The following is a 20241-nucleotide window of genomic DNA, read 5'->3' on the forward strand; positions in this document are numbered from 1 at the left end:
AAGGCTTAGAAGGAATAAGATCTAATGTTCCATAACAGAGTAGGGTGACTATAGTTAAAAATAATGTACTGTATATTTCCAAATAGCTCAAAGATACGTTTTGAAATGTTCCCAACACATAGAAACAATAAATGCTCGAGGCGATAGATATCCTAAATACCCTGACTTGATCGTTACACATTCTAGGCATGTAACAAAATATCACAAGCACCCCATAAATATGTACAAATATTATGTATCAATAAAAAAAAGTGAAAGGCCTAGAATCAATGGGTCAAGAGTCAAGTTTGATAGGACTCACCGCCAAACACATCTCCATTCTGGTAGTTTTTCCCTTTCTGGGCTTCCTCTTCATTTTGAACAGTGGCAACATGCTTGGCGGAGGCACAGCCCATAGTCTCATTCGGTCAGCTTCAGCCGGGCTGAACTGCAAATCATCTCTACAGACACGGGGACATTTTTTTTCTTTAAACACAAAGAAAATCCACCTTGCTGCTGAGTTGGTCAAGATGTGTGCACCTGCAAGAAAAGAAAGCTAGATTAGAATGGGCAGTGACTGCAGCAAAACACAAGTCTCAGTATCTTGGTGTGCTGTGCCCTGCAGTATACTAGAAGTCATGCACAGACCCACCCATCGCACTGGTGTTGTGATGGGCACAGAAGAACCATGTGCAGTGTGGCCCATTCTCACTTGATTTCCCACTCAGAAAGGAAGATGGAAAGGCATGTCCCTATGCAAAACATGGCCGAGGAGTGAACTTGTTGAGGAGATACCAAAAATACGTATTTATTCAAATACGTATTTGGGCACTACTGCTTGCCATGCATACTCTTAAAGTACCTGTAAGTTTACTAACGTTCTGAAATCTCAAAAACTGTCGAGGAAGGAGAGCACACTCTTGAGATCCACCTAGTTCAGGAGGCTGGGAAAAGCTCTTCATCTTCCTCATTCTACCCTGAAGCCAGCCCTCCCAGCTCCTCAAATTTTGCCAGGAAATGGTAGCCATCCTCCTCAGACTGGTACATGGGCTACTTTACACATTTCTGGTTAAGGCTGTAAATAATTCATTATTTTATTTTACCTGAGGTGACACTGTTTTGGAGACAAAGGAAGAAGATGGGGCAAGGTCTAAAACTTACTTCTGTCCATTTTCTGCTTAGCTAGCCAAATGTTTTAAGGATTGGGCAGAAGACATCAAAATATGAAGAAAAGCAACAAAGCAGTTGTCAAGCTTTTGGCGTAAACTTCATGCTTCTACCGATTTCTCATAAAGGCTTAAAGAGTATTTACAGATACACTGCAAAGGAGATAATCTTCAAATTGACTTAAGTGACTTTACCTTTCCCTGCCCCATCCAAGGTGGCTCCTCAAATTCTGAGTGTTTGCTCTGCTCAACTTGCTCATTTTTGTTTTATGCTTCCATCATCCTCACCCAACCATTCCAGGCCTATAGATGACTTACTCCAGTCTTGTAAATGTTTCCTTTGAAACATCTCTCCTACACATTCCTTTGTTTCCATCCCTCCCACTGTAATACAGGCCCTTACCTCCTCAGAGTCCTGGCAGAACAAAGAAGGCATCAAGCCTCTTTGAATCTTCATCAGCACCCACGTCCCACTGCCCCCCGCCCATGAACAGTGGAAGTTTCTCAAGTTTCACAGATAGTGCTACTACACAGTAGCTATAAGCTTTCTCTACCAAGAAGACTAGAGCTCCTAAACCCTCCTTGCTAGGGCACTAAGGACATCTCTGGATGTAGAAATTTAATCATTTAAACCATAAAATCTCAGCAAAGAGAATTTTTCAAATTAACGTAATCGATCTAATAAATGAACTTAGATATAAACGCAGTGATCTTAAATTAAGCCAAGCAAATACAAATTGCCATAAATATTGACAATGACTATAACACTGGTCATTTCTCATATAATTCTTCAAACTATTCTCTATCAGTGGTTATGTTAAATTATTAATAGGAAGTGTAGAGTTGGTTGGTAAAGTTCTACAAACCAGGAAGATTTTCTCCTAGATGGCTAATGTTTATATCTTCCCCATACTTGATGTAACTTAATGTTAACAAGTCTTCATCTCAAAACTATATGAAATCCAGGCCTGTGGATGGACACACACACACACACACACACACACACACACACACACCCTATTCCATTATTTAGCAGTAATGTCTTCAAGGCTACAGTATTTCTATTTGATGGTCTATTCATACTGGTGTATAGAGCTCAGGGGCCTTATGGAGAAGAGATGCTGACATTTTAAAAATTGCATGCGATACAGTGTAATACGAGCTCTGATCGTGGTTTCACAGGAACCTATGGCAATGCAGAATTCAAAAAAGCAGATTAGATTATGACTGGGCAGAGGAAAGAAGTAGTATTTTTGTAGGGTATCAAAGGTTTGGTAGAAATTTACCAGGCTGAAAGGATGGTAGCATTATTCAGCTGCAAGGAACAGACTGAGCTAAGACACTAGAATGTGGAAGAGCATGGCCTATTTGTGTGTGTTCATTTCAGAGGGGTCAGGTGGGGATGGGGGGGCAGGGCTGAGGACTGGACTGCTGATACTTCGTGAAGGGCCTGCAGAAGGCCTTGCTACCTTCATTCAACTGAATAAAGGACATCGTAAGACCATAGGTACTCTTTCTGATCCAAGTTAGAGCACACTGTGAGAAAATATTAAATTAGTTGTGGAGAAGTCCATTCTGTCAACCTGTCATAGTTTTTGAAGAAACATCAATGAAATACTAGACAAGAGGGAGAGGACAAGGGGTTCAGCTGTAAAGGTGGGAGAAGGGAAGAATCCCCTCTCTAACCCGGAGGCTGCTGCGAGTTGCTGTTTTTGTTGCTGCAGCCAATGCTGTTGCTACTTCTGCTTTTGCTGTTGTTGTTGTTGTTATTGCTGCTGCTATTGCTGCTGTTTTGGATTCCCAGCCAGCACCTTCTCAGGGGCAGCATCCATCGCCCTGCTTCCTCATCCCCAGCATCATCACATAAGGTAACAGGTGTGGGCTCCCAGACATGATTCCTTACTGTTCAAAAAGGAAGTATGGGAAAACGACTTCACACTTACACATATGCAGGAGAGATCGAAGTGAGAGGGCGAACCTAGGTGGCTTCCCTGCCACCTCTTCAGAATAAACTAAGTAAAAACAGGAGAGAGGGGGCAATCCTAACAAAATCAGAGTACACTGAGAACTAAGAGACAACTTAACAATCATCCCCTTTGAGAGTCCTCTTGCTTTTCCAATTTCATATCTACAGCCTCTTATGCTATCCAAGAAGCAAAGGGAAGAATTGAAGACATGACTTATCCTTTGCTACTCCCGAAAAGCAGTTAGTAGTGTTTCTTCTGTGTTTTAAAAGTTGTGTTTGCATTAAAAAATTTTATTTGAATTTTAAAGGTGGAAATTATTTGAAATCAAATACATTGCAGAAGGCTAACAGAAATAAGACACAGAAGAATGGCTCTTTTTTTTAAAGGATGTCTCTATTATTCAAGCATTGGGGTGAGGGGCAGGTTAACAAGCAGATTAGACATGATTTACACCCAATTCAAATGATGACTCAAGAAATTTCAATTTAATTACACATATTTTAAAGCACTATAGCTCAATATGAGTTCTCACCAAATTATAAATAGGTATAGATTTTGTTTCTGAAACATATGTGCTACATTATTTTATAGCAGTAATTCAAATTTAAGAGTGATGCTTTCAAGTTTCAGGACCTCATCAGGAATATATTTTAGTAATTTACTCATTTGAAGGTGATAATTATGAAGTCATTTGAGGGGCAAAAGATCTCTAATTCACAAAGTTAATCATAGATCACTGAAGAAAGTTTTTTACTATGTCATTTGGATTCTGCACGTAAACACTTGTCCAATTATTCATTCATTTAATCAACAGATTTTGATTTTAAAATACTAAGTGACAGATATGTGTTTGGTAGGTATTGTGCATATAGTGGCAAACAAGGCAAGATATATGTTTTTCTTCTCTATCCCTATAGAACAAGAATGATCAGAGAAGGAGATAATTAGAAAGACCAGTTTTGCAGCAATGACGTACAGCTATTGCAGCTTAAATACAGGATGACAAGAGAGTTCACCTCACAGGCATTTGACTCAGCTTTGGAATGGAGCATATCAAGAAATGTCAGGTTAGTGACCTGACCAGAGCTAAAGAAACAAGATTAAAATATCCCTGATTTGTATCTCTTTTATAGCCTGATATAATGTCAAGGTTTCATTTCTACCGAAAATTCTTTCACTTAATCTCAATCCAACTGAGACCTCACACTGAGCAGACCTTCAAAAACATATCCCCGAAGACTGCTAGAATCATCTGCTCAAAAGACGTTCCCTTCAGTTTATGCTATCCTTCACGTAAACTCCAGCATTTTTTTTTTTTAGCTTCCATTTTTTCATTCGCTTTGCTCAGCTTTTCTCTCCCAACCTCACATGCTCTATTGTTTACCTTCCTGAAACCACAGCGCTTAAGAGAGAGGTAAGTCTGATGGTGCAAACAAGCACGCAGAGACCACGACCTGGAGCAGCTCTGAGACTTTTGTTGTCACATGTTGTTATTACCAGCATGTTATTTCTGAAGTCGCAGATCACAGTGTGAGAATTAAATCGAAGCATCCCTTTGACATTTGATGGAATCTTCTAAAACTAAGTCCCACTGAGGATGATTTTTCTTTAATCTAAATGATCTTTGTCATAGGATCATCAAGCACCTCTAAAAACATGAGGTCCAATTAACTGCCCCATGGCTTTGTGTAAACCCCTCCCCAAATGGTTGTATGTCTACATTATCTTGCCTTATATAATTAGAAGTGCAATCCACGATACCATGAGCTAGCCTAATTGAATGCCATCTTTACAGGACATTTTTCCCACTTTTGATAAAATAATCAGCAAATTTGTAAGCCCAGTTGAAATATTTTTAAAAATGTGTAACTGTGCATGTTTATTCTTCCTCTCCTTACACCATACCTCAAGGTGCTTCAGATATCAGAAGGGAAACTACTGTTCCAGAATACTTCATGTGACAACATGAGAAAGTTCTCCCCATGCAAGTAGGTCCATTACTTTTGTATGAATACATATCACATATTACACACATGAAATACCTTGTCCTTTTATAAGGAAAGATTATAATAATTATTTTCATTACCTTAGTTTTTTTTAACTAGAAACAAGGTTTCATTAAAAAAAATCCTACTTTTATAAAATTGGGAAGGAATAAAAAAAGCAAAATCTGTTTTTAAGAAAAAGCAGAGATATTTGAACTTTTTTTAAAAAAAGGCTACCGGAAAATATTTCTATTTACATAACATTATGTGTAATTTCACTTTCCACTAATTAGTCATGGACTTTTTCATTTTGGATACAAAAGGCAAAAATATTGTAGATAAATTCCCTGTCAAGAAAGGCACTTCTAAAATACGAATTAAAAGTGATACATTCCATAAAGAAATTCTAGGCCAAAAAGAACATGAGGCTTGGAGGACTGGAAAGAAATCAAATTCTGATTGCAACGGGCACACAGAGAGCTATGAAGTCAGCAGTTAAGCAAAGGATACAGCCACATTATTAATAGATCAGGAGCAAAGTGCCCCCTTTCTTCTTCTGATTAAAAAGGCAAATCAAGACAAGACACATCTAAAAACTCCTCTCTTTTATTGAAGAAACAGCTAACATCTAAGCTCCATAAAGGAAAAAATATATATCTATATATATATAAATAACTAATCAGTCTGTTTGCCCATCTGCTCAGCTTCACTGTAATGAGTGTTAATACAGCAGCCCACCGAGGGGGAAGAAGAAAGGCAACTTAAAAGTGATTTCTAATCTTGAAGCTTTGGTATCCTTGGGCTACTGTTAACACCATTTCACATTTCATTGTGAACGTTAAAAATAATACATAAAGAGATGTCACATTTGACATGAGAATAATCTAGAAAAGTCAAGCCTTTCATTACCCAACAATCGCTGGCATCACAGAACACATTCATTCCTCGCCTCACACTCGTCTGATGGCATGACAATCGACAATATGCTATTAACTCCAAAGATACAAGGATTTTGGCTTCTGCCTTCTTTATGGGAAAACTCTCATGTCCACATATAGTAATTCTACAGAGTTGTCTCTCAGAAATGTAACCACAATAAGTGTTTATGCAATAGGACACATTTCTGCTAGATTCAGGCAGTACGGTGTGGGGCCAAGAAGAAGAGATGGCAAGTGGAAAGAGTGTTGGAGAGGGCATGAGAAGCCCGAGCTCTGGTCCCAGCTGTCACATGCCTGCCTCAGGACCACGGCTGGGTTTCACGTGTCTCGGCCTCTTTCTTAGACTCTATGATCTACCTCAACATATGTCCAAGTAGTGATATAAAGGATGAAATGACCACTAAAAAAAAAGCCATGTCTTACCTACATTCAATTTATTTACACTCGTTGTTTTCGGTACTAACTCAATTAGGATATACCTGCAAGTCTGAAACCTCAAAATTCTCAGGAGGCCCTATAAGGTCTAAAGATGATTACCAATGATGTTTTGGCCTAATAGCGTTGATTTCAATTGTGTATTTGCTGGAAAAATAAACACAGCTTAGCTCCCCTATTTCTTCTTCTCTATCTTGCCTTTAATGAATAAAATTAATTTTAACAGTATTTCTTATAGGGAGCTGGTTAGAAAAAGTTGGTGCAATAATTGTTCTTCAGCTAAGGATTTAAGAGTGTCGCACCTTTCTCCTGCACCAGAAAACTCCTCTGTGTTACCTGTGTATGTTGACATGAGCTCATGCATGGCTGACACTATTTCTGAGAAGGCAAGAGAGGAAAACACCAGCTCCTGATTAAAGTCACACATTCACAGCTGTGTGGACCCACGCAGAAGACTTATGCTGCTTCTAGATTTGCTCCTCAGTGGTCAAAGGCAATGGCAGATATTCCTGGACACTGAGTTCTCTTTCTTGTTCTTTTTTTTTTTTTTTTGAGAAAGAGTCTTACTCTGTTGCCCAGGCTGGAGTGCAGTGGCGCGATCTCGGCCCACTGCAACCGCCACCTCCTGGGTTCAAGGGATTCTCCTGCCTCAGCCTCCCTAGTAGCTGGGATTACAAGTGCATGCCACCATGCCCGGATCATTTTTGTATTTTTAGCAGAGATGGGATTTCGCCATGTTGGCCAGGCTGGTCTCGAACTCCTAACCTCAAGTGATCTTCCCATCTTGGCCTCCCAAAGTACTGGGATTTCAGGCATGAGCCACCACGCCTGGCCTTCTTCTTCCACTTCTAAGACCCAGAATACCAAAGGTATTTGCAAGAGGTCTTCAGCTTGTGTCATGGGGGACCTCTGCACCACTGCTTTTACAGAAAGACACCTGTGACTAGAATTTCTTGACAGATGTGCTGCTGGTTCCCCATGTCACTTAGGACAAAGCCATGTGATTTCCTTGTTAGTATCTTAAAATTAATAATAGCAGCACCTGTTTTCCCCCTTTTTTTTCTGGACTGTTTTGAAAATCTAAGTAGATAAGAAAATGCTTTGAAAAAGCACTTATATATGCAAGGTGATATTCTGCGTGTACTCTGTTATGCCAGGTGGACAACACTTCTAATCAGACGTGGGGCTTTTCATGAGCACTGGGTGAAATCAGCTTGTCCAGAGGGCCCTTATAGCAGGCAACTTTGCTGACCTAACCCAAGCACACTCAGACTACCAACGACCAGGAACAGACAGAGATAATGAGAGAAAACAGATGGAAAGGGAGAGACTTTTAAAAATAAAAAAAAACACACACAAAAGTGAATGCAGAATAAGTATGAATTACTAAAAGGCACAATTTGATTTTAATCAAAGAGAATAAGTAGTGATCCTTCCGGAATAGCCATGGAAAAACATCCTAGCCACTCCACATGTTGAAACATAGTGTAAGAAACAGATAGGATTCCTGCCCTTGGAGGACCAGCATCCAGCCAGGGCTAACAGATCATAAACATAATAAAGTAAAATAAAATCCCAATGACTAATGTACATTGCAAGGAAACAAAGGATCAGAGATGCTCATGAGAGTCAGAAGATATTTCAAGCTAATTAAATTAGTGCTTGCCCTAGCTTTATTTTATGCACCAAGGGATGCAGGATCATACAGCAAAATGTGCAACTCTTAGCAGACCCTCTGTAAGCATTTGCTGATGGAGAGTATAGTGAAACAGATGTCCTATCAGTCTGAGCTGCTGATCCTCCCTAACACCATAAACTACAACAGAGAACTGTAGCTGGATTAATCTCTCAGAAACCTGCAGTTTACTTTCATGGTGCCAGATGACAAAAAAGAGTTAATGCCACTGATCCCTTGGCTCATGCACACATCTGAAAAGCACATGTGTTTTCATCATTGAATTGCAAAGCCTCAACTTCTACACAAATCCAGTATATTCCACATTTTCAATCCAGTTCAATCCCTTAGGTTACTGCTAGCATGACTTGTATCTCAGCCTTAAGCTGGTTACTGAGGTAGATGTAAGGAAATACAATAAACACACGAAAGATCATGAATTTTCTAAGCTAATCATTAGAAGCAAACATGAGAATAGTTTTTTTTGTTCGTTTGTTTTGTTTTGTTTTGATTACAGAGTCTCACTCTGTCACCCAGGCTGGAGTGCAGTGGCGCGATCTCGGCTCACTGAAACCTCTGCCTCCTGGGTTCAAGCAATTCTCGTGCCTCAGCCTCCTGAGTAGCTGGGACTACAGGCGCGTGCCACCATGCCTGGCTGATTTTTTTTTTTCTCTTTTTTTGTATTTTTAGTAGAGACAGGGTTTCACCATGTTGGCCACACTGGTTTCGAACTCTTGACCTCAAGTGATCCACCCGTTTCCGCCTCCCAAAGTGCTGGGACTACAGGCATGAGCCACCGAGCCCGGCCTTTTTGTTTGTTTTGTTTTGTTTTGTTTTTGGGATGGAGTCTTGCTGTGTTGCCGAGGCTGGAGTGCAACGGCACAATCTCGGCTCACTGCAACTCTGCCTCCTGAGTTCAAGCAATTCTTCTGCCTCAGCCTCCTGAGTAGCTGGGATTACAGGTGTGTGCCACCACACCCAGCTAATTTTTGTATTTTCAGTAGATATGGTGTTTCACCATGTTGGCCAGGCTAGTCTTGAACTCCTGACCTCAGGTGATCTGCCTGCCTCAGCCTCCCAAAGTGCTGGGATTACAGGCATGAGCCACTCTGCCCGGCCAATAATCGTTTTTTTAAAAACAAAAAAGCCTATTCATATTTTGAGTACTTGATTTGATATTTGAGTAAAAATATATTTAATATTCTTAGGATTGTCAATAATTTTAATAATGTAATGTAGTATTATAATACTTTGAAAAGATCTGAATCCTACAAATTGAAAAACTGTTTCCCTTAAAATTTAAATACATATCCCTCTTCCCTTCCAAAATAACCTCCTTCCTCCTTTTTCCCCCTCCTTAATAAAATAAATAAAATTATCCATGACAGACTGATGTAAACTGTGACCTAAGATCCTTCTCTCCTTGTGCTCTGCCTCGGGCCACATTATTTCAGGTCTGAAGAGAGTCTGAGATGATCCATTGATTCAGAAAACCCGCTTCTATCCTGCTAGGCAGAGAGCTGCTCAAGGAAATAAGCATCTCTAGAGGAAAGCCTTGACTATCCAAAAGTCTTCCTTCTGGAACTGTCAAGGTCTATCTAGAACAGCTCAAGATTAGGAAGTTCCCTGAAAACAAAAAAAGTAAACATAAAACCCTTTTTTTTGGGGGGAAGGACTTAGTCTCATTCTCTTTTTTTCTCTCTCTCAATCTCTCTTTGTCTGTTTCTCTCTCTTTTTTTCTCTCTCTCTCTCTCTCACACACACACACACACAGACACCATAAAAGCTCTAAAGATGAAAACTACAACAGAGAATACCCAGTATTTTGTGATTTTTGTGACTGATGGAAAGAAAGATGTTTTGTGTCTCTGGGCAAATTACTTACTTCACAGTGCCTTGGGTCCTCATTTATAAAATGATATATGACCTCATGAATTTTGAGAGGAAAGTGTTTAGGACAGCACCTGGCACATAGTAGTAAGCAATCAATAAGAGATAGCTATTGTCATTACCATCACTGTCATCATTATTATGTAATGGAATAGTGATGAACTCTAAGATGAGAGGGGCAGGGACAAGAGACACTAGAAAGAAGAGATGGTCAAGACAGATGAGAGGTTAATTTTGGCAGCTTGGTGGTTTTTAGGAATTGTACCAAACATAAACAGGCAGACTGGATGCAGACAGAAAGCAGGAGACAGCAGTTCTGCAGCAGGAGAAGTACATGCTCCCTGTACAGCACCTGAAAAGGCAGCCCTGAGCAGTGCCAGGGGTTTCTGCTGTGCTGGGGCAGGGAGGTCAGCCTCTGTGTGCCATATCCAAGGGCTCTAAAGGGAAAGACTATGTAAAGACAAGTCAAGGTCAGTGAGCTCTCTCCTGCTTCATCATAGCCTCAATGAGCATGTAGCTCACATCTTCCAACTATTACACTTTTATATGTCTGTCTCCTTCACCAGGCAGGTTTCCAAGGCCATGACCATCTCCTCATCATTCCTTTCTGTATTCCCTCCGGCACAATGTCAGGCTCATAGTAGGTCTGCAATAAATGAATGAATGAATTTTCTTAGAAACTCTTTTTCATGAAGAAATGAGATGGCTTTTAAGGAAGGGAGTACCCCTCTCAGCCCCATGTCCTGGGTCACCTGCATGGACAATGACTTCTTCAGTTCATCACCAATAACTAAATTTAAAAATGTTTATCTGGGCCATCATAGAGAATCTTAAATTATGTTTAGTATATACTCCCTAAAAAGACAGAAAAGGAGTAATATGTAGTTTTATACCAGCATAATGGAATTCTGAAAGCTGTTAGCACTTGTATGATTGGCCCTAATCTGCCCCCCAAAATTGTGCTATTTATTTATTTCAACAATCATTTTTGGGAAACCTGCTTAGTCCTCAACATTCCACTAGGGACCAGAGATTCCAAAATAAGTAAGACAACTAGACTGTAACGTCCATTTCCTCACTTTCCAATAGAATCCAGGGATATTTACTAGTACCTCTAATCTTGCCCATCTGAAAAAAAAATCAAGGTTTTTGTTTGCATGTATAAGTTTTTGCTTAAACTTAAATCTTCGATTAGTTTACCATAACAAAGAACTATTTAAGGGTGATGTCCTTAGAAGGCAAAACAAATTGAAATTATAAATATTATTTTCAGGTAGCACAAATCAATGCCCCTTTAACCTACCACATTTAAGAAAAAGGCACCTCAGTTCTCATATTACTCTCAAGAAATGCACAAAACTTTTGGGAACTTCATTGATTTTGTAGCACTTGGCCAAAAACACATTCTGTGCAATCATCCACTAAAGGAAAACAAAAAGCAGGCAACTGAGAGAAGAGACCCAGGAGGGCAATGCAAAATCAGTTGAGTGATGGCCTCTCCCTTCTCATGTACCAGTATTCTACTGCCCTTGACGAGTTTGCTCATTACTCTGGACTGAAGAGTCTTTAGACCGTACCTACCATCATTTCTGGGATGTTTCATGGGGTTTGAGATAACAAAACATAAAAGTGAGGGCACGATGCTCTTCCTTAACCTTGATGCCCTTCTTCAGCCACTGAAACACTATTAAGGAACACATAGGGTTACACGTTATGAGCTATTAGGACCTCACAAATGACCTTTACCAGAAATTGTAGCCTATTCCAAAATAATTATTTTAAATCAGCCAATGTTCTCCATTTGAAGTAGCATCATTAGTGAACATGGTGTTCTTTCCTACAGCAAAAAGGTACTTAGAGAAAGAGACCATAGTGACAAGCTCAGAACTAGACAACACAGGCAGGAAGAACATGCCTGAGGCTGACCACCAGGAGACGGCAGTGCAGCGTGAAGATGCATCAGCCAGCGCCTCGTGGTGTTAACACTCTTCAGCACATCACATCTACTTCTAGTCTGAGACATTAAAATTTGAAGTTTTTATCTGAATAGAACACTAAAGGTGTGACTTGATGACACACTCTTTTATCAGAAAACAGTATAACAGTATTAGGGTAAATTGAGGATCTGATCACATTCTATTCTAAGGAGGCCTTTGCCCCAGCTGTCTGTCTCTGTGAGCCCTCCAGTGGGTGACCCAGCTGTGGTGGTTACATTCCTGCATACGACAAAGGTACAGCTGGCAAACCGCTTATTTTTCTTGAATCTGGGATGATATCCCATCACTTCTATTACATCACTGCCATTACCACCCCAGGAACAGGCCGATAAAAACAAAAGACATGCATTTTCTAATTCCAAGATCTCTCTGAAAATTTAAAAGAATTTTTAGAATCTAAATTAAAATCTAAATTTGTAGATCATTTTCTGGACCAAGCCCCAAAACCTCTTACTTATTATTAATCGGCTTTTTCTATGCCCAGATTTTTATTTGTTTTTTTTGCTTTTTTGAAAGAGAAAAAAACTCACATAGTCATGTCCAATGGAAATCAGGATGATCCTACTGGCTTTTCAGTGTGTCAGAATATGATTAAACATTTCAGTAAAAAATTTTACTTCTAATAAATTATCACATTAATTTTCTAAGAGAAAGACAAATTAGCATTCCTAAAGCACAAATTCTGCTGGGTCCTTCCTCTGGTCCCAAATCCTCCATGATTAACTAATGCCTTTAGGGTAAAGTCCAAGATATACCTGGATTTTCAAGCTAGACATGACTAAGGTCAAGGTTCCTAATTTTACAAATTAGAAAACTGGCTGGGCATGGTGGCTCACTCCTGTAATCCCAACACTTTGGGAGGCTGAAGCGGGAGGGTCACTTGAGGCCAGGAGTTCCTGATCAGCCTGGGCAACATGGCAAGATCCCTTCTCTCTTTAAAAGAGAGAGAGAGGCGGAGAGAGAAAGAGAGAGAACTGAGGCAGAGTTTAGATAACTTACTAGGGGTCCCCCAGGACCCAGCCCTGTTGACCCGCTGTTGCCTCTTCCTACCGCTCCAAGGTAGCTAAGCAACCTCTTCATCACATCAGGTGGGTCTCGAAAACCACCCCTCTTCCTCAATATTCTACTCATAGTCCTACTTCTCCATTTCTGCTTAAGCTGTATTTTTCCAGGAGGAAGTCTATACACCATTCCATGCCTTCCTTCAATTTGCTCTCTTTCCTAAACTCTTACTATGAAAGTCAACTATTTCACATTTCTTAAACATTTCTCTCAAAATAGATACTAAGTGCTTTGAGGGCAGAAACCATCTCCTGTATTTGTCTCTCTTGCTATGCCGGGTGCCCTGTCAGGCAGAGAGCAGAAACTCAACAAATCCTCTTGAAAATGGTGAGCAGGGGACTGTCTTTTTCTTCTGCACCTGCCACAGGTGGCATGTGCCACCACTCTGCCTAGAAGGCTCTCCTTCACCTTTGCCTTAATAACTTAAGGTCTAGGTAAGCTGTTCTTCCCAAAAAGTCCCAGCATACCCCATAATTATCCCTTCACAGCCCTCATCATAGTGCAGGATATTCTTACTTCCTAATTACCTGTCTACTGGGTACATAAGTAAGGAATGCAAACTCCTTGAGAGGCACAGACATATGTTTCTTGTCCCCTGTGGTATATCACCAGCTACTAACAGGGCTTAGCTCAGAACATGTGCTCAATAAATAAAAAATAAATGAATGCCTCCAAAAGAAAGTTTTAACTCCTTCTCATGGAATTCAAGGCTTTCCATCCATATTTCCAATCCCATCTAGCTTTCTATAGGCATCTTGCTCCAGCCAGTCTAGTCTCTAGCTACTAACCCCACTATGTACTTTCCTGTTCTCTGCTTAGTCTTCCTCTTAAATAGAAAGCCCTCCCCATTAATCTCCATCTGTTATTCAAATTCTACCCAACCTTCAAGGTCCAGAACAAGTCTTATCACCTCTAAGAAATCTTGCTCCAGGCACTCAGATCTTTCCCTTCTCTAACGTCATCTGTATGTGTCTATGTGAGCCATTCCTCACCTATCCATGTTGCTACATGTCATAATTGTCTGCAGTTATTTTTCCATCTCAGTCCAACCTGGCCCACAGGGAGTCCTCTTCCTTCTGAAGTTAGCATTTACCTCTATTTTAGGAAATAATTCTATACACAGCCTTGGGACGTCTTCACTGTTGTTCTATATTGTTAACTTGTATACATTGTCATTTATAAATTTTTAAGGCAAGTCATGGTTTTGATGTCTTTGATTCTATCCAATTCTTTGCACAAAGTAGAAGACTAATAAACATTTCTCACCTGACATGTTGGTTAGAAAGCAAAAATGTATAAGATGAGAAACCTACGGAAATTAGTAAAAAAATAAAAGCTTTAACCAAAAGTGCAGCTGAAAATTTATAATTATTAGAGGCTATATAAAAAGGTCAAATGTTGAGAGTATAATTACACAAAGTAGTAATTATTCTCTGAATAAAGGTTTTTAAATAGAAACTTTTGTCCATATGATAAAAATTACGAATAGAAGAGAAAATTTAGTAGAAAAGGAGTAAAAAGGCAAAGAAAGAAAACGATATACCCTAGACTGACATCCCAAGCCCTACCCCGACATCACGAGGATTGGCCTGCAGCATGCACAACTGCATCAGTTGACTTTTATTACAAGTCTAGGTCATAGCTGAGCTGACGCCACAGCTCTACAAAGGCTTGACCAACAACTGCCTGCACATGAACACTATAATTCTTCTTCTTCTTCTTTTTTTTTTTTTTTTTTGAGATGGAGTCTTGCTCGTGTCGCCCAGGCCAGAGTGCAATGGTATGATCTCGGCTCACTGCAACCTCCGCCTCCCAGGTTCAAGTGATTCTCCTGCCTCAGCCTCCCAAGTAAATGGGATTACAGGCGTCTGCCACCACGCTGAGCTACTTTTTGTATTTTTAGTAGAGTCAGGGTTTCACCGTGTTGGCCAGGCTGGTCTTGAACTCCTGACCTCAGGTGATCCGCCCACCTCAGCCTCCCAAAGTGCTGGGATCACAGGCATGAGCCACCACGCCCGGCCGAACACTATAATTCTTCTGATGTTGGATGGAGAGGAGGGGGGAATCAATCTCTTTTACCTGGTTTGTAATAACATTTTCTTACAATTACTTTTTGATGCACTGTATCTAACTACTTAGTTTTATTTATTTTATATTTTCCTGTATCCGCCCCCCCCCCCCGGCCAAAATATGAATAGCAGCTGCTTTCGACCATAAATAACAATTTGAGAACACAAATACTGTGTTCAAGGTTCAGTAATTCAGGGTTCAGTAACCTAGCAACAGAATGTCAAAAGGCCTCCTAATCTATGCCCTCAACAGCCAAATACCTATATACCTCCAAGATATGGGCCTGTAGATCTGCTACTCAAGTCAGGTTTGGCTCATTACAAATTGATATTGGCCAACGAGAAAAAAAATCACAAAACGCTGGAGGCATTTTGCCAAGTTTCAAGAACCTGAATGTCATGGGATATAAATAGGAAGTAGACTTGAAACCAGAGGCCACAAAGTTGCCAGTTAGGCTTTTGTCTTGGAAAAACCCAAATTAGCCAGCATCTTTAACCCTCTAACAACTAATACCGAACATATGTTTTGTATGCCCTAGGCTGAATACACATTTTTAATGGCAAGGAACAAATGTATTCATTACTAGGTGTGTTCCATCAAATGAGGAAGACAGGAAGAAAGAAGGTGACACTTCAGTGTTTTAACAAATTAACAAAAGGTGAATCCTCATCTCTAAGGCATATTATAAGAAATAAAAGAAAGACCCATGTCCTCCCTGTTGTTTAATTTGGTTTGGTTTATCAGCTCATCCATCTCACTGTAATGGACTCTGGTTTCTAATGGGCATTTCTAGTTAAGGGTCCTTCATTTTTTAAAAGAATATAGATATTTTACTGGTTTTCCTTCTCTACCCAGTGGTGAAGGTCAGGACATAGGAAAGCAGCATAACAATGTGTTTTGTTTTGTTTTTTTTTAATCAACCATTCCAGCAGCGGCAAAAATAAATGAAACGTGGGAGGCTGTTTATTTGTATGTCAAACAGAAAGCGAAATTCTCTATAGGGTGACATGATCATTTGTTTTCCCCAATGAAGCAAACAAATCAAATCGGAATAAAACAGGAGCCTACCCTCCATCATTCATGGTGTAATGAGTTCTTGCTAGATTAACCATTTTTCTTTCTTGTTATACTCATCCCCAAAAAACAGATATACAATGACATCAACAAAACAGCTAAAGGTCATCAATCTACAAGACAGGAAATGCAGCAGCCAGACTTGCATCCTTTCTAAACATTAGCTGACTCCTGGCCAGTGGCTCTGGTTCTGTAGTGCAGGAAATGGGCTCACTGATAAGACACATCTTTGGGAGGCAGCAATGATCAGGAGCAGATTTATCAGTTGCAGTGTCCTAGGTCATGGAGATCCCTAACCCGCCAGGGCTCTCAACATCGCGTGGCTGCTTATTTGGTATGCTTAAAACCAAAAATCTTGGACTTATTGAATTTTGTGGTTCTTCCCCCTCCAACTCAACCACCCCTTATTAGAAGCTGAAAGCTGAACACCAACAACATTCTGTCAAGAAGACCAAAGACAGAGTGTGTGGAGGCATCAGGGAGCCCTGTCCAACTGGCATGAGAACAGACCATTCAATGGAGTAGGTCAACACACTGCCTAGAAGGAAAGGGCCAGTTCAAAGCCTGATTGGCTGAGGCTCTGGGGTCCTAAGCAAGACTCAAGGAGTGTTCCTGGGTCCCAGGAGTGAGGTGAGGTGCTGATACTGACAATACTGCCTCCAGTAGTGGTGCTTAGAGTTGAAGATGATGGCAGGTATACAAGCCACATTTTCTCCATAGCTAGAGGCAAGGAAGGACACCTGTCCTCAACGTCAAACAGTGATGGAAAGCCACAGAATTCAGAGCATCTGCTGTACCACAGGTACAAAAACTACTGTCACTTTACCACTTGCCTTTCACACACATTGGCTCTGCCTTATCTAGATTACTTAGAAGATACTAGGGAGGCCAAGTCAGGAAGACTGATTGAACCCAGGAGTTTGAGACCAGCCTGGGCAACATAGTGAGACCCCATTTCTTAAAAAAAAAAGGAAGAAGAGAAAAAAAGAAAGAAGAAAGAAGAAGAAGAAGACGACAATACTAACAGCCCAACTCCGATGCTTATCAAGTCAATCCAGATGTACCATGCCCTAGTGAGGTGAAGAGAAGCACTACCTTAGAAAGAGAGGTAGTCACCCCATTTTTATTCCCTCTGCTTGAGAGCAGAAATGTTTTAGTAAACAGAAAAATCTATTAGTACTGATGGATGTTCAATGCTATTTATAACATCGCCAGCCTTAGTACTTCTTGTTAATACATACACAACTCAACTTCTATTGAATGCCTACTGAAGCTTCATTTTATTTGTGATGTAAACATTCATACAGGAACAACCTTCTCCTGACAATGGGAGCAGTTGCTCAAGTGAGCAGGGCAAACACTGGGATTTGGGGGATTTACTGAATGGCTTTCCTCCTAGCTCTTGCTGTTCCCTGCCCCCACTAAACTATTTCAGTCACCACCTACTAACAGGATTTTGATCAAATCTGTGGCTAAATGTCTACAGAAAAGCAGTGATGATTTCCAATTTGCCACTGAGGAAGTGTGTGTTTCTCCCAGGGTGCTTGTTGGCTCTGCTAACCTTGGTGTGGAAGGAGCCAGTGTGTGGAGTCCCTGTGGGGAAGGCCCTGAAGAACGAGAGCTGGAGAGAAACGGAGTGAAGGGAAATGGTGTGCTGAGCAGCTGTGGGAGGCTGAGGAAACTGGAAGTGGCCAGAGGAAAAGTGAGAGAAATAAAAACGGAAGCAAAGTGCATGGATGGATGCAAAAGTTTTTTGGGATGCCCTCCCTGCTAGGTCTGCTCAACCTCTTGCCTCAGCTCAAAGCACCTGGTTTCTAGGAAGCCTCTGTGGTCCATGTCCCTCCTAGGGCACGTAGCTCTTTCCTGCACTTCCTACATCCTATCCTTACTGTGCTTTTATGTGTCTTCTTTCCAACTAGACCATGAGTGACAAAAGCAGGGACTCTCTCTTATTCACTTTTTAAATAATCTACCCCCAACTCCTAGCACAGAAGGTGTTCAATGCCAAAGTACAGATGAATCATAAAACTGTAAGAGATGGTCACAAACAGATACTGGCCATAACAATTCTCAGCCAGCTTTGGGATCCTAAATCCATATACAGTACAGCAAACAGTAATAAATTTCTGTTACAAGAAAGTAAAGCCATTTAGTCAGTGGGAAATAAAGAATGAGAGCTGCATGTAGTTTCTCTCAATATTCTGCAAGGCCAAATTGGGCACTTTTATAACTGGCATCAATTCCTCCTGGGTACAAATTTAACAACTTGTACTCTTTGTTCTAAAAGTGTTAAGGCAAATCTTAAAAGAGTCCGACTTACCCTTCACCCTCTCCAGGAATAACTTACACACTGGAAAAATATAGCTTATTCTGTTTGAGTGATGAATTCCTTTGAATGTCAGGATATTTACTAAATAAATTATTCTATAGACCACTTTCCTCTTATTCTTCTAGTAAAGATGGTAGAAGCTGACAAGAAAAGTTTAGAACCCTGGAAAAGTCCCTATAATGTCAGTGTTCCCCAGACAGGGATCAAGATATGGAAAGAAAGTACTTCATAACAAACAGCATAAATGCAATCTACATAGAAGGGTTAAATAACATTTAAGTAGATATGATTACTATTGATATACTGCTTTATGAAAAGACACACACAACTTCACTCAAAGAGTGGAAAAACATTTACTTCTACAACATGGAAATTTAATAATAAAGGTATAAATACTACCCTAATTTCTAGTCATTTAAATGTGCCACAAAATCATTTATGCAAGAGTTAATTTATCACCCTTTTTAGAGTTTTACCTTCACCATTTTGTTACTAAACACAAAGTTTAATGCCCCTTAACCTCTGAATTACTCTAAGTTTGATTTTTTAAAGATTTTTTATGGCACATATTTAGGAATGAATTAAAATTAACTTTGCTATGTGAAAATTTTGAAATATTTAATGATAAGTGGCAATAAGCCAGATAATTGTAAAAGCCAGAGTTGGTATAAGTGAATGAAGAATGTTAAGTTGAAATACTTTTGGAGCTGTTTCAAATTATAGTAGAGTTGAAACCATATCCATTTACTATTCAGTACACATGTGCCAGGTATAATATATAGTTCTTATGGCTTCAAATAGTCTAGATCTAGAAGTAAAGACATTAACTCCCTTAGATAAAAGTCCTTTTATCTAATTCCCTAAAGGGACCCAGCACAGATGAAAGAATAACTATGAGATTGTGACAAACCTTCTACCCCTACCTAGTATCTTTTGGTTGGACTCAAAAGAAGCAAATACTGCAGAAGATAAACAAAGGAGCAAACACCATTGGACTATCTGTATCTTACATAATAAAATAGTAAGAACTTCCCCCACCGGAATCAGTTATCCAGCCCCTTAAATACCTGGTCCAAAGCTTGTAAGGGGAGGAAGGCAGTCCCCTTAGTCACGTATCCCCCACACTTAGCACAGGACACTTAGTATCACCTACAGAGCCAGAACGGGTCAGGCGAAGGAACGTAGGCTTTGGAGTCAGATTGGGGTAGAATCAGGCTCTGCTATGTACCAACTATGAGACCCAGGGAAAGTTAATTACTCTAAATCTCAGTTTCCTCTTTTATAAAATGGGTATAATACTATCTACCTTACAGGATCATTCTGAGAATTTGAAACAATATCTACAAAGCAACTGCTATGATGCCAAGCACATAGTAGGAACTTAATTGAAGATATCTATCCTTATAAATAAGTGAATACTTATCAGGAAGTACACATGCCTTTAAATGATAAAATGGCTATTATTTCCTAAATGCTCTTTATACTTAGCTATCACTCCCATAAAAATGCTTCAGGATACTCAAAGCTGATGCAATCTCACTTTCTCTTTATTTATGTTACAGCCCATAGCAAACCAGACTGAGGAAAGAGAATAGAGAAGCAAGCACACGGATAGCTGGCAAGATACCCATCGGAGAGGCACCAAAGAGCCAGGAGCAGATGCAAAAGCCCAGA

The 20241-nt window shown here is 40.1% G+C and overlaps 1 protein-coding gene across 2 annotated transcripts in view; it reads right to left on the reverse strand.

Annotated features, from left to right (window-relative positions):
* The window catches only part of C1H1orf21 (chromosome 1 C1orf21 homolog), a 232330-nt gene that overhangs the window by 141348 nt on the left and 70741 nt on the right, over positions 1 to 20241 (reverse strand). For both annotated transcript variants that reach the window (XM_004028042.5, XM_063710134.1), the window contains exon 2: positions 302 to 519. In XM_004028042.5, the coding sequence (XP_004028091.1) occupies positions 302 to 395 (94 nt within the window). In that variant the 5' untranslated portion in view covers positions 396 to 519. The remainder of the gene's footprint in view (positions 1 to 301; positions 520 to 20241) is intronic.

Source organism: Gorilla gorilla, chromosome 1 (genome assembly GCF_029281585.2).
Source record: "Gorilla gorilla gorilla isolate KB3781 chromosome 1, NHGRI_mGorGor1-v2.1_pri, whole genome shotgun sequence".
Taxonomy (NCBI): Eukaryota; Metazoa; Chordata; class Mammalia; order Primates; family Hominidae; genus Gorilla; species Gorilla gorilla.